This window comes from Engystomops pustulosus, chromosome 6, assembly GCF_040894005.1.
Source record: "Engystomops pustulosus chromosome 6, aEngPut4.maternal, whole genome shotgun sequence".
Classification (NCBI taxonomy): Eukaryota; Metazoa; Chordata; class Amphibia; order Anura; family Leptodactylidae; genus Engystomops; species Engystomops pustulosus.
The window spans coordinates 170,572,841-170,588,683 of record NC_092416.1 but is presented as its reverse complement, the minus strand read 5'-3'; the positions used below and the strand labels follow the sequence as shown (position 1 = coordinate 170,588,683).

Below are 15,843 nucleotides of genomic sequence, written 5' to 3'. Positions count from 1 at the left end.
ACATTAACCAATGTTAGTTCTTTTCTTTAGGATGCTTGAATATTCCTTGGATCTCCAGAATGTCAGCTTCTCGGCGGTGCGCACAGTTCGAGTCTTACGTCCACTTCGAGCCATTAACCGGGTGCCGAGTAAGTTCCCTTAAAAAGCAAATAAATGAGCAGTAAGCCATCCATTTTCAGAAGCGGCGTTGCATTGTCTGATGTATGACAGAGTGCTTCGTATCTCGCCCAGTGTTATATGTTCCCCCAGGGCATCCATAATTTATTCAATGTTGATTTCAGCGTGAGTTTATTTGTAATAGTGTTCTTACTGGCGGCATGAGGGATTATAAATAACCTCATCAGAAAGAGAAGGATTGCGTGAAGCGGCTGAAGACGAGTCTACGCCTGCCACTTCTACTTATGGTGCTCATTCTAACATTTATGGCAAGTGCTAAGCAGAGCAGCACTGAGGCTTTAAGGGGTGATAAAACTTGGATTACACGTGTAATTCTTCATTATAAAATCTAAGTACGCTTTTCCAGTATTTACAGGAAAGGTCCAGCCCTGTAAACTGCATAGACAAAGATCACAAACTTAGTATTGTGGCTACCAGATGCAACCCCTAGGGGGAGCTTGGGAGCTTAGTGTGTAGTGTTATGTATACAAAAGTTGTAGAAATAACAAATGACAAGGCTGCAACCACTATGCACATGTATAAAAGGTTATTTATCAGTTAATGAATTAATTATCACTGGAAATGTGACCAATTGACCATGAGAAAGGTACAAGGACATCACACATGTGCACAACAGACTGTTACTCTTTTCATTCGTTGGCAATGGGGCTATATGCACCGATCACAGATAGGTTGAATCGAGTGACACTCACATAAGATATAGGTCTGAGGGACCCCTGCTCTTGTTATCTGAGGGGTCAAAGCAAATGGATCTACAGCAATCATGAGATTTGGGTACCCAAATTCCATGTGTTAATGGAGAAGTAGTGCACATGTGGGACTACCACTCCATACCCTTCCCTAGATTGCTCTATGCTCCAGTCGTACCACGGAGTGATGGTCATGAATCACAGACAGCCCTATTCTTGTGCTAGCTGGACCCCCAGTGTTAAGGCACTTACCCCCAATGGATAGGGAATAAGTGTTGGTAATGGAAAAAAGCATTTTAAGTTTTTCAGATCATCAAAAAACTTCAAGTTTTATGGCCTGTAGTAGTGGTGGTAAACCTGTGGCACATGTGCCAGATTTGGCACTCTGAACCCTCTCTGTGGGTTAACAAATTTGACCAGACAGGACTCATGGCCCCTTCCGCCAGTACCAGGAAGCCCAGGATGTGCCATACTCACTGCTCAAGTAGCTCATTCTGGGCTGCCTGGTACTGCTGGAAAAAGTGGGGAGGTCTTGATAGGCCTGGATTTTTTGTGGAGATCCTTCTCTGGGCTCTGCGATTTGTCCAGTTCGGGGGGCGCAGTGAAGCTACACTGATAATCATATTTCCCCTCCTTTCAACTGTATTGGTGACCTCAGGATGCTGATACAATTGAAAGCTGTTGCAGACCATGCAGCAATACATTGTGATTTTGGTTATAACTTTCTTCTAGGATTTGTTTATAATTTGGCCACTCAATATCGAAAAGGTTTGCCATCACCCGCCTTTAAAAATAGCTTCCGAGACTTAAAGGGGTGTTCCTGGAATCCTGCAAACTCCCATATGACTGAAAAATAAATAATATGAACAGTTCTATCAGATGTGGCCAAGTAATTGCTTCCTGGGTCTTTGGGACTTGACTTCTCGCAAAGCCCAAGAAGTTGGTTTTTCAGTGTCAAAGACCAAGAGACCTCAAGGCTGTAACCAGATCCCAGGGGATTCCAAGACCCCTATAAAAAAATATACTAAAAATGAGGAATTGCTCAATTAATGAGAAAGGTATTAATATATATGAGGGATGGAAATATCTAGAAAAGCCAGGATCAGTCTAAACGCCCTAAGCGTTGGCTGACCTTCTACTTTCATCTACCTGAAACTTCATGGTTGGCTGATAAATTGGGTGACATATAAGGCGCTATTCTCCCTTGAGTAACATCTTTGTATGGAGGTCATAGGACAGATACTACAATTACTCACATCGTATATCTCATTGTCCTGATGGCACCAACTCCTGCTATTTCCTTTAATGTTTGCAGGTATGCGGATTCTGGTTACATTGCTGCTGGACACCCTTCCGATGTTAGGCAACGTCCTTCTACTTTGCTTCTTTGTGTTCTTCATTTTTGGCATTGTCGGAGTTCAGCTTTGGGCTGGTCTACTTAGAAACCGCTGCTTCCTCCCTGAAAACTTCAGTCTGTAAGTTGGAAATGTGGTTATTAGGAGAAGTTGAAAAAAAACCCCAAAAAAACGAGTGAACATTGTAAAAGTTGGCCCGCGAAAGTTAACATTTTTTTCTAATAGGCTTCTATTATTCATTTTTCATAATTTTTTTGTTTTTTTTTCCAGGACGTTCTGTTCTTGAAACGCACCAGGAATGTCAGTGTTACCATTTTACCTGTCTGGTGCATACAGTCTCCCTTCCCTCTGGCAATGAGGAATATTAAATCAGTCATTGCCTTCTGAACCATTAGTGCAATAGGGAGTATGTGGGGAAATTCAGAACTATTTAATATCTTTTTACTTTATTTTCTCAAATTATTTTAAAGAGACAGAATTTTGCTGCCTACTCGATCTTCGGCTTTTAAGAAGATATTTTGAAAACTAAAGAGAAATTGCTTTACAAAAACTTTAGTACTTTTAAAAACAAAGGTCGTATTTGGATCACATTCATTTACACAATCAATTTTGTTCAAATTAATATTGTAATAGATTCACTCTCCAGAGTGATTAGAAAGCTGATTTAGCCTAATATTATTTAGTTGTAGAGATGTCAGCTTGACTTGTCAAGTTTTTCTCGACGGATACAATGCTGGTCTTCAAAGTCGTTGAGTTTACCTCCTACGTTATCCGGCATTCCCCCTATTTCATTGTATCTGCCCCATATATTTGCAGGCCAACACCTACACCATCAACCCACCGTCTTTTGACCATTTTGTAATGGGTACCAGTCTGGAAGTGGCCCACCAGAGTCCCAGAGGATACTCTGTTGGGCTTCCAACCAAATTTGGAAGATACTGGGATCTATTTCCTAGACCGCAGTAAATAGACACTTGTATCTTCCAAATTGGGTTTCCATCTGCTAGAATTATGATATCTAGGGGTTTCTGAAGGATGGTTCCCCAAAATAATTTTATCTGGTTGGCCCATGGCACCCCAGTCCTACGCTGAGGTGGGCCACCCAATAGTAGGGTCTATTCTATAGACTCTAATATATAGACACTTGTGTCTTCCAAATTAGGTTTCCATGTGCTAGAACTTTGATATCTAGAGGTTTCTAAAGGATGGGGCCCCAAAATATTTTTTTCTGGTTGGCCCAAGGCACCCCAGTCCTACACTGAATGGGACCACCAGACACTAGGGTCTATTTCCTAGACCCTAGTATATAGACACTCTTGTATTTTCCAAATTTGGTTTCCATCTGCTAGAACTTTGATATCTAGAGGTTTCTAAAGGATGGGGCTCCAAAATATTTTTTTCTGGTTGGCCCAAGGCACCCCAGTCCTTCGCTAATCTGGACCACCCGATACTAGGGTCTATTTCCTAGACTCTAGTATATAGATACACTTGTATCTTCCAAATTGGGTTGCCATCTGCTAGAACTCCAATGTCTAGAGGTTTCTGAAGGATGAGGCCCCAAAATAATTTTGTCTGGTTGGCCCAAGGCACCCCTAGTCCTACACTTTCACAACTAGACCATCAATTTTTCTTATTTCGACATTTCTTAGCAGATTAGCCAACTCTTTCAGAAGCTTTGGAGGGCTCCACATATATCTAAGTATTTGTAATACATGCAGAGAAATTTTCCAAAATTGTTAATTAAAAAAACTATTACAAAAATTATTTTTAGTCCGTAATTTGTTTTATTCAATATGGCGTCCATGTATTTTTTTTTTCACAATTCTCCATTTTCTTCCTGTTACAGTCCTGTCTCCCTGGAGTTAGAGCGGTACTACCAGACCGAGAACGAGGATGAGAATCCTTTCATCTGCTCCCAAGCCAAAGAGAACGGCATGCGCTACTGTCGCAGCGTCCCTACGCGCAGGGAAGAAGGGCTGGAGTGTACACTGGACTATAACTTTTATAATAACACCAGCAATACTTCTTGTGTCAACTGGAATCAGTATTATACAAACTGTTCTGCTGGGGAACATAACCCTTTTAAAGGTGCTATCAATTTTGATAATATTGGTTATGCTTGGATAGCAATTTTTCAGGTAGGTGCTTCACACTTGTGCCTGTAATGTTGTGATATTTGATGAAATTTTGTATTTTGCCAAACAATAAGAACATAAGATGGTAGACAACCAGGACAGACCAGAGATGTGAATTACTAAAGCCCTTTACTTTCTCCCTGCTCATAGGAAAATACACGTAAATACCGAAAACTCTTGGTTTTCAAGATGCAAAACCACAACAAAACCTTATGGTGGTGGCTTATTGTTCACGTTTATCCCGTTTATCCTCACGTTTATCCCGTATATATCCCGTTTATCCCGTTTATCAGTGTGGTGGGACTGATTTATGGTGTTCCTGTCACATGGGCAGTTAGGGTATAACAGTGTGACGGCCGGTAAAGCTATAGTATGACAATGTTTACTTAAAGGGGTTGTCCGACTAATATCAAATAAATAAAAAAAAAAATTGATTTACAATGCGCTCTGTTCCAGCGCAGTGAGTCTGGTCCCCACTGTTTCTGCTTCTTGTTCCTCCACAAGTAGTGACATCCTGTTTCCGGTCATACAACTGCTGCAGCCAATTTCTTGCCTCAATAATGACTTGTATACAAGTGCTATATGACTGTGGGATTGTAGCCACGTGTCGTTTATATAGATTGGCTTCTGGTCAGGCAAAAAAATTGGGATTGGTGGGGACAGGACTGGTGGTGCTGGAATGGAGCACCATTTGGTGAGTTATATTTGCTGTTTTTTGATTTAGACCATTTCCTTCTCCTAATAAATGTATAGTTGGACACCCCCTTTAATATTTATTTCTTGCTTTTTCATATCTGTCAGTAATAGGTATAGGAGTCACTTGGCAAATATATAATGAACTCTTGTAATATTATAACCGAGGGTGCAGAGATACTCTGATGCCATCTAGTGTCACATTCATCAATTGTTTGCGATATGTCCTTTGTTTGACTCCGCGTTATACAATTCTAGAATAATTCATCATAATATGACATCATATGCAAATTATCAGACAATTCTGAACAATTTCTTGTCATAAAAGTATAATCTGAGCAAATTCTTAGTTGTCTATGATGCAAAAGTGAACATGGATCCCAATCCGTAAAATTATAGAATTTTATCCTGAATCCTGCTGATGTTATGTGTATCTTTATAAAAAGGTGGAAAGAGACAGCAGAGGGACCAGGTTCCGTCATTTTTCATTGTATTCCCCTCCCCCATGACTATCTAATATTCTACAGCAACAGTAATCATGGTAGAAGTTGATTAGCTCAGACTAATTAATAAAGGGAAGCTGGGATGACAGTCGGTTTGCGTTACCGTGCATCCTTTCTTATACTTGTGCAGCATGTTATAGAACAGGAGGGGATGAGCAGAATGTGCATAGTCTCCTATCTGCAGGCAGCATGTTATAGAGCAGGAGGGGGTGAGCAGAATGTGCATAGTCTCCTATCTGCAGACAGCATGTTATAGAGCAGGAGGAGATGAGCACATTGTACATAGTGTCCTATCTGCAGGCAGCATGTTATAGAGCAGGAGGAGCTGAGCAGATTGTACATAGTGTCCTATCTGCAGACAGCATGTTATAGAGCAGGAGGAGCTGAGCACATTGTACATAGTGTCCTATCTGCAGGCAGCATGTTATAGAGCAAGAGGAGCTGAGCAGATTGTACATAGTGTCCTATTTGCCGGCAGCATGATATAGAGCAGGAGGAGCTGAGCACATTGTACATAGTGTCCTATCTGCAGGCAGCATGTTATAGAGCAAGAGGAGCTGAGCAGATTGTACATAGTGTCCTATTTGCTGGCAGCATGATATAGAGCAGGAGAAGCTGCAGATAATACACTAAGTATAATCTGCTCAGCCCCTCCTGCTCTATAACGTGCTGCCTGTAAATAGGACACTATGTACAATGGGGCACATTTACTAAGGTCCGTGCACCAAACTGCTTGCACAGGTATGTAAGAAGTGTCTGCACCACAATTGTGTTGCACGGCTGCACTTGGCATTATACAACACAAAACATGGGGCGTCCGGGGCTCAGTCGGACCGTGCCCCAGATTTATCATGCAAGTTTGTTGCACGCCCTATGTTAAAGGTGCACCACAACATAGCTGGTGAACTCTGCCGGGCAAGCGCAAGGGGCGCCACAAATCATGAATCTGGCGCCCCCTGCACTATACACAGGCAAACTGCACATAGTATACACCGCACTACTCTTAGTAAATGTCCCTCTTTGTGTTCAGCTTCTCTTGCTCTATAAGACACTGCCCATTGATATGGACATCTAATGCGTCAAGAGGTGACACAAACTGTTATCAAAATACTGTAAGAATGTATCTCTAATCGTTCATCTTCTCTTTATTTCAGGTGATTACCCTGGAAGGCTGGGTGGACATCATGTATTTTGTCATGGATGCTCACTCATTTTACAACTTTATCTACTTTATACTTCTAATTATAGTAAGTTTATTTATCAAAATTATTACAATGTTGTGTCAAATAATAACGTTCTACTTTATTTAGATGAGGCCTTAAAGGGGTTGGCCCTGTCTGTGATTTTGTCAGAAAGCCAAGAGCTGTTTCTGGATATCTATTTTAGTTCCAGGGGCGTAACTAGCAGCTGCTATGGGACCCGCAGTGTTAGAGGGCCCCCGGGACAGATCTGTATAAGTGTGTAAATGTATATATTGGTGCATAAATGTGTGTGCATAAGTGTATAAATGTGTGAGTATACAAATATATATATATTTTCTGAGGGGGTAGGGAGCGCCATTCAGAAGTCTGCTATGGGGCCCCGCCTCTTCTAGTTACGCCCCTGGTCAGTTCTATAGATTCTGAATCAAGTGACAGCATTGAGCCAACACAGGACACAGAAGCCATCTCCCACCACATACACACGCACTTTATTATAGGGGAACCCCAAATAGACGCCATAGCCGGCTTCTATGTAACTTTGTCTGCTTCTTTCTCCTGTACTGATCAGTGTATCTGAAAGACTACTGAAGTCTGTCCACTTCAGACAGATAAGAGGGCTAAAGATTAACTCTTGCCATTCGAAGAGAATGACTGTACCATCAGGGTTCCATGCTCAATTAGCCATTCCACTTATTTGGGGGAACAGAGCCCCCATTTTTGTTTTTCAGGGTTCCATTGTTCTGAATCCTTTTGTTTAGCAGTATCCATTCAGTCTTGGACTAACCCCTTTAAGGAGTTAACACTTTGAGTACTGAGCCATCTTGCAGGATAATGTGGGCATGTATTCTGCTTAGATACGTTGTAGCGCCATGAGCCATGTCTCCGAATAGATAATCATCTGCAGAATTACATTTTACAGGACGTGGAGAGGGATTCGCTGACTGGTTACACGTTATACTGTCAGCCGTGTATCAGGCGTCAGCTCTAACATGAAATACATGTAATTTCTGCTACTACACATCCTTATCTCACTCCTTCCACGCTCCATAGCTCCATCCTATAATCCGCATCTTATACCTGACACACAACAAATTATATAGGGAGAGACACTGAATGCAGACTCGTTCATGGTCCAAACGACAATCTAAGGAACGAACCGCTACTTATTGTGAAAGACTTTGGTTATTTTGAAAGGGAACCTGTCACATTTACCAGGTAGTACAGTTTGTAGGCAGCATCTTATAGAGCAGGAGGAGCTGAGAAGATTATTAACAGTATCATATCCGCAAGAAACACATTATAGAGCAGGAGGAGCTGAGAAGATTGTACATAGTGTCCTATCTGCAGGCAGCATGTTATAGAGCAGGAGGGGCTGAGCAGATTGTTCACAGTGTCCTATCTGCAAGAAACATGTTATAGGGCAGGAGGAGCCGAGCAGATTGTACTGTACATAGTGTCCTCTCAGCAGGCAGCATGTTATACAGCAGGAGGAGCTGAGCAGATTGTACATAGTGTCCTATCTGCAGGCAGCATTTTATAGAGCAAAGGGACACTATGTACAATCTGCTTTGCTCCTCCTGCTCTACAACATGCTGCCTGCAGATAGGACACTAAGGACACTATATACAATCTGCTTTGCTCCTCCTGCTCTACAACATGCTGCCTGCAGATAGGACACTATGTACAATCTGCTCTGCTCCTTCTGCTCTATAACATGCTGCCTGCAGATAGGACACTATGTACAATCTGCTTAGCTCCTCCTGCTCTATAACATGATGCCTGCAGATAGGACACTATGTACAATCTGCTTAGCTCCTCCTGCTCTATAACATGCTGCCTGCAGATAGGACACTATGTACAATATGCTAAGCTCCTCCTGCTCTATAACATGCTGCCTGAACACAGGACACTGTGTACAATCTGCTCAGCTCCTCCTGCTCTATAACATGATGCCTGCAGATAGGACTCTATGTACAATCTTCTCAGCTGCTCCTGGTCTATAACATGGTGCCTGCAGACAGGACACTATGGGGGTCATTTACTAAGGGCCCGATTCGCGTTTTCCCGACGTGTTACCCAAATATTTCCGATTTGCACCCTTTCCCCTGAATTGCCCCGGGATTTTGGCGCACGCGATCGGATTGTGGCGCTGGCATGCATGCGACGGAAATCTGGGGGCGTGGCCGAACAAAAACCCGACGGATTCGGAAAAACCGCCGCATTTTTTAAAAAAAATCTGTCGCGGAGCTTGCACTTACCTTCACTCAGCCCGAGCCGGTGAACTCCAGTGCGTTCCGATGCTTTTCAGCGCAGCAGCGCCACCTGGTGGACGGCGGAGGAACTACCTTAATAAATCCCGTCTGGACCCGAATCCAGCGCAGAGAACGCGCCGCTGGATCGCGAATGGGCCGGGTAAGTAAATCTGCCCCATTATTTCATGTGTCAGGTTGCCTTTCAATCTCTTTTTACATACTGTATATGTAAACACACATAATTGCAAAAGAATTTTTTCAAACCGAATCACAGTACAAAGATTTCAACTGAACAAAAAGTTTTTTTTTTTTTTAATTCAGTTTCACTTGTCTGGTGTTTCAGCTGCCATTGTTTGAAGTCATTCCCTTGTATTAATCACAGAACTGCTTTGATTTTCTTTAGATTGGATCATTTTTCATGATCAACCTTTGCCTAGTGGTCATAGCTACTCAGTTTTCCGAAACGAAGCAGCGGGAGAGCCAACTCATGAAGGAACAGAGAGTGCGCTTTCTGTCCAATGCCAGCACGTTGGCCAGCTTCTCGGAGCCCGGCAGCTGTTACGATGAGCTTCTCAAATATTTGGTATATGTGACCCGTAAGGCGAGTAAGCGTCTGGTCCAGCACTACAGAGCAGCCATCTTTAAACTTGGGCTCACGTCAACTCCCGTCGTGAAGAGCACCAATGAGAAACCAAATCGCAAGCATAGAAGAAGAAGGTCTTCAGTGCACCACCTCATCCATCACCATCATCATCATCACCACCATTATCACCTGGGGAACGGCAGCCTGAGAGCGCCACAGGCCAGCCCGGAGCTCAGCGAGGTGGAAACCAACTCTCCTCACAATGGGACCAGACTGATGCTCTCATTTTCGGGGGCTCAGACCTCGCCCATTGCTTCGGCCTCCAACACTCAATCCATTCACAGCATCTACCATGCAGACTGCCATCTTGAACCTGTACATTGCGTGCCCGTCTACGCCCAGCCTGGTACACTGGTTCCAAATACAGAAACAAGTCTCGTTGGGAATAAAAACTATCCTACCGTACACCCAAATGTTTCACCCGAACTTCCGAAGAAGACAGAACATGGCGAAGTCTCCGAAAGCCTTGTGATCACCAGTGACCCCAACCTCTACACGGGGCCTATGTACAGTTCAATGAACAAGCTCCTCGAGACCCAGAGTACAGGTAGGGAAAAAACTTATTTTTTTTCGTATCGGAATGGCTTTGGCGTGTTTCGATGAGTAGCAAATGTCCAATCATGATGTAGTGATTATTTTAGCTTCCAGTCTGTTTGGGAGTCGGGGAGTGCACTGTGTACAAAATTACGGAAAACGGGTAACTATTGGAAGATACTGTTCCTCACCTTAAAGAGAACCCATCAGACAAAATTACCCCCTAAACTAAATATATTTTCATACACTGCCATAAGAGAGCATTGCCTCTATCCCTTCATTGTCCCTCTACATGCCTGTAAACCTAAGCAATGAGGTCCTAAAGCTGTATGCAAATGACCTGTGAAATGTCCAATGAAGCATTAGCATATTCAAGCTGTCCACTCTATTCATGAGAGGGAGGTACAGCCGCACCCCCAGTGCATGACTGACAGCCAGTATAATGGTGTAATGGCTCCTCCATGTGCTTGCTGGTGGCCATGCTCCCTGCAGTCTGTGTGTGTATAGGAGAGATACAACAGCTCCAGGCAGCCATGTTGTAGCAGAACATGTCAGGTACTTGTGCAGCTGATTTCTGTGTCTCACATGTGTATTAGGAGGATGCAGCATGTCAGCAGATAAAGCACAGACACTAGCAATGCTTTACTATACATTACACACAGACATGAGCAGGGGGAGGAGAGGGGAGGGGTAACAGGGGTGACATCACTGCCTCTGACCATGTGACCAACCTCATTTACATAATAAAGAAAAGATGATTTTACAATGATTAATGTATGAATTGACTAGATTAAGGCTGTGATGGGATCCATGTGAGCTGCTCCAACAGGTAGTAGTGACAGGACAAGTGACACAGACCTGATGACAGGTGTCCTTTAAAGATGATTGGGTGCTTCTCTTGTTTAGCTTCTTATGTCCTGGTTTTTACAAAAAAGGCTTTCAAAATTATGCAAATTAGGGTCTCTGGGTTCCATAGGTGTTAATAGAGGCTCATTTGCATAATTTTTAAAGCCTTTTTTTTTCTTAAAAAGAAGGGCAAATGAAGCTAAAAGAAAAGTGGATATTGCCAGAGGGGGCGCACACCAGTATGGCAGCGTGCTTGGTTTACAATCCTTGATTCTGGTGGTAGACTTCCTTTAACACTTATTAGATCACGTTGAGGATCATATAGATCTTAATTCATCTTATCCTTTTTCAATGATATTCTGAAAGGGGTTTTCCAGTAAGATTCTGTTTCCCCCCGATGCTCCCGATCCCAGCTGCACTGTGTCTCCCGACAAAACAAGAAATTCAAGGGGAGGCCACTCAGCCAATCAGTGGCAAGAGTGGTGATCAGTCTCAGCAATTGATTGGCCTGAGGGGCGTTCCCCAGCATCAATTGGGAGACGCCTCGAAAATCCAGCGCTACTGTGAATGAAAGAGCCCCCAAAGCAATGGAATTGTAGAGGACCCCTTTACAAGACTGCAATGGGACCCCCACAAGTCAACTGTGTCAAATGGTTTGACATTTACTGCCTACATACAATAACAGAACCAAGCTTTTAGTTCTGTGTTTTAAGGACCTTTTGTAGGGCCTTCAAAGGTCCTGAAAAGACTCTTATACACATGTGTAGTGCTAAGGCACATGTAAGGCTCATGTATGATGATTTAAGGACTGTAGGTCCCTCTTTCTCTAATATCTACAAGGCAGGATCAAACTTGGTGAGTGGCCCCAGGCGTCCGCAAAAACCGCCCATATTATAATTCACGACTATTCAACCTGATCTCTTTCAAGCTATCCAAATGAATGACAGACAATATACAAGAGGGTTCACCAGGGTAAGAGCCCGTCCATGCCGACACCTCTCAACCCTGACTCTTATAATTATTCACAATGGGGCAGATTTACTTACCCGGTCCATTCGCGATCCAGCGGCGCGTTCTCTGCAGTGGATTCGGGTCCGGCCGGGATTCATTAAGGCAGTTCCTCCGACTTCCACCAGGTGGCGCTGCTGCGCTGAAGTTCTCCAGTATGCACTGAAGTACACCGGCCTATTCCTAGTGAAGGTAAGCCCGAGCCCCGCGACACTTTTTTTTCAAAAATGCGGCAGTTTTTTCGAATCCGTCGGGTTTTCGTTCGCCCACACCCCCCCATTTCTGTCGCATGCCAGCGCCAATGCGCCACAATCCGATCGCGTGCGCCAAAATCCCGAGGCAATTCAGGGAAAATCGGCGCAAAACGGAAATATTCGGGTAACACGTCGGGAAAACGCGAATCGGGCCCTTAGTAAATGACCCCCAATATTTCCATTATTTCCATGGATTATAATTTCAATATAATCGACAGTTAAGTATCTTGGAACATATTTTAGTTCTAGTGTAGATCAATTATATTCCTTGTACAAATCATAGTATAATAAGAACCAGGTTTCCAAAATTATTTCTCTTGGGGATAGTGGTGCTGGTTCTCATTAAGAAGATCCAGCATGCACAGTGCTCCATGGGTAAAATATGCAAATTAGAAGGAAGAAGACTCTATCTCATCTCTCCTCTGTCTTTCGTAGGTGGCTCCAGGGCGATTAACAAATTGTTAATTAATATCTGATAATGTACAAGTATCTTAAATAGAAGCTAATATCACATAATGTCACGTCATAGACGTGTCCGGACCCATCGTAGTCCACAGTGACCGGTCACACATGTCCAAGGATGAACAATCTCTAGGAAAATCCTTGGAACATTTTTTTAAGGAATTGCCCATTTTAAGCGCCTTTTTTGTCGATTTTATCAGAACGGATCCATTAGGATGGACTATTGAATTTTTAGTCGCTGCTGCTTCCAACATTTTTGGCTACATGTTTATTAAAGGAAATCCATCAAGATAAATCAGGGACACTTACTCATAGATCCAGGCACCGTGACTGTGGTAATCTTCTTATAATTATTGTCCATGGCCTCATTCCTTTTCAAATCAACTTTTATAATTATGCAAATGAGTATCCCCCCACACACACCCTCCTCCTATAATCACAAGGCAGATACACAGAGTGGGAGGGGAGAAATGCTCCTTCAAAGTGTTACAGACTTTGAATCTATAGCACAGATCGCTTGTGGCAGAGCTCTTCTGGCTCATTAGCATAATTTTCACAGTTAATATTGGAAGGAAGGGGGCCATGGATAACAAATATAAGAGTAAGTGTTCCTGCTTTATCACGATGCAAGTTGATGGTAGGTTGCCTTTAAGGCAGTGGTCATCGGTGAAAAGACTCCGCACTTGCCTCTAGTTAAATTCAGAGAAACCCTGTGGGGCTGGGACACTGGTGCCGATAAGAAAAAGTAAGTGTACTTACCCTGCTTTGGCTTCCAGTTCACGTGATACTTTAGTCTTTTGGTCAGCGCACCGGCGACTCGGCCGGAAACGTCAAGGTCAAGGATCATGGCACACACTTCGGCCAATCCACAGCTTCCCAGGCCGTGGGACGCCACTTCCTCTTACATCATATGTCACTTCCTGTTGTCTGAGGAGACCCCCAATTGGACAATTTGGGTCCCAGAATTTCCTGATTCTTATTTCCCCTGAGATTTGCCTTTGGAGGAGATTCAGAAGCCTCCTTACACATTAGACGGTCAGCAGAATACACTAAAATCGGGAGTCTGGGGTCCTGTCCCATCTCATTTTTGCGTTTATTCAGTCACTGTATTACTTCTTTACTAGTAAACTTAATATTAAAGCTAGTATTTTGGCTGGGCTCACATTATTTTTCCTGTTTTCTAACCAGGGGAAGAATTTGATATATTAGACATTGGATACCAATGTTGGCCAATGGTCCCTGTTGACTGTAATGATGTCTATTGGGCCTCCGTGCTTGTCGCCACCATGTAACATTATTGTTTCAACATTTTTGACATATTCTTCAACAGGGATCTGTATTCGGTCATAGAAGTGACCCCCTACCCTAAATATGTAGTGTTTTTATACAGTGTGTAACATAATATAAAAAATACCTTTACTTTAGGACCAGGGGCCACAGTATGTTGTGATTGAGGTCCACGGTGTGTTATATGTGATATAAAGTATGGAAAGTGGCGCCTTAGTTCTAGTAGTCGAGTCTTTATTTCGATTTTTTGGAAATGTAAGGATTTTATTTATTTTATAGTTTTTGCACGTCTTCACGATATTGCTGTACCAATGCTGCATGAGTAGGGGAAAGTGTTGTTGAGTTATTTTCATCAGTTTTGTATGACCCTAGGTATCTGTAAAGGATCCTGTAAAATCTCGGTACAAGCTCCAAGTTCTGAGATTGAATCCTTGGATCCAGAAATATGTTCTCACTGCAAAGAAGCGGAAGTCCCGGATACTGAGGATATGGAGTCTGACAGCGACGGAGGCTACGAGTTCACTCAAGATACTCAGTGTAATGAGAAAATTGAGCAAAAAAAGGGGAAGACGATCTCCAAGAACCCCACCAGGGTGATGAAGGTGGGGAAAATGGTTTGCGAGACATTTCGGAAGATTGTAGACAGCAAGTACTTTGGACGAGGAATAATGATTGCTATTCTGATAAATACTCTCAGCATGGGGATTGAATATCACGAACAGGTAAACCATGGGCAACCAGGTCGCCAAGAACACACAAATTTATATATTTGAAGGAAATCTCTCAACATGTTTGACCATAGACAGTGTTGGACTGGCCCACCACGAAAGGATCCACCAGTGGGCCCAGGCTCCCCCCAAATACTGGACCCCTGAGGACCCATATGGGTTGCTATTAGGATCTATTTAGAAAAGGATTGTCCCTCAAAATTATTTTAACTGATGGGCCCAAGAAACCCAACTATGACAGTGACCAAACAAAACTCCATCCAGTGTTAGGACATTCCAGGTCCATGGTCAAATCTGCTGAAAGATTTCCCTTTGAGGCTAACCAGAGCAATTGGGCATTGGGAAAGTTGAAGTTTACATGATTTTGGCTTCACTAATACTTAATAATTTATAAAATTGTATGTTTTTTCTCAGCCAGAAGAATTGACCAACGCCTTGGAGATCAGTAATATCGTCTTTACGAGTTTATTTGCCCTGGAAATGGTCTTAAAGCTTTTGGTTTACGGTCCATTTGGATACATCAAGAATCCATATAACATATTTGACGGGATCATTGTCATCATCAGGTAATTGTATCTTATCATGTTGGAAGCCTTAAAAAAACGACATATCCTTATTGGTTTAGGTAAGCACATACAACACACCTGGACCTTGCATTCAACCACAGGTAGCCCAGTGCCAGCTCCTGATGTTCTTATTCAGTGTCGGACTGGCCCACCAGAGTACCAGAGGATCCTCCGGTGGGCCCTGTCTCAACCCAATACCTGAACCCCAGAGGTCCATCAGAAAACAACACAATTTGAAGGCTGCTAGAGTGTATATTTCCTGGGGTCATAATGAAGAGTGGGCCCCCGGATTGATTTTCTCTGATGGGCCTGAGGAAAGCCAGTCAGACACTGTTCTTATTTTTGGGTCTTACTTGATGTGCTGTCCTTGGGAGGTCACCACTGGAACCAGCCATCACTGACTAACCTCAGCAGGGATGTCACCAATAATACAAGTGATGAGCTCAGGTGCTAACCTTCTCCGAAAAACCTCATTACTAGAGCTGGACGGGAGGTTCAAGAGCCAACAC

The 15,843-nt window shown here is 43.1% G+C and overlaps 1 protein-coding gene across 7 annotated transcripts in view; it reads left to right on the top strand.

Moving 5' to 3' along the window:
• The window catches only part of CACNA1G (calcium voltage-gated channel subunit alpha1 G), a 205,551-nt gene that overhangs the window by 118,028 nt on the left and 71,680 nt on the right, over positions 1-15,843 (top strand). For all 7 annotated transcript variants that reach the window (XM_072112368.1, XM_072112366.1, XM_072112369.1 and 4 more), the window contains exons 4-10: positions 31-128; positions 2,182-2,341; positions 4,068-4,359; positions 6,707-6,799; positions 9,410-10,196; positions 14,413-14,762; positions 15,183-15,334. In XM_072112368.1, the coding sequence (XP_071968469.1) occupies positions 31-128; positions 2,182-2,341; positions 4,068-4,359; positions 6,707-6,799; positions 9,410-10,196; positions 14,413-14,762; positions 15,183-15,334 (1,932 nt within the window). The remainder of the gene's footprint in view (positions 1-30; positions 129-2,181; positions 2,342-4,067; positions 4,360-6,706; positions 6,800-9,409; positions 10,197-14,412; positions 14,763-15,182; positions 15,335-15,843) is intronic.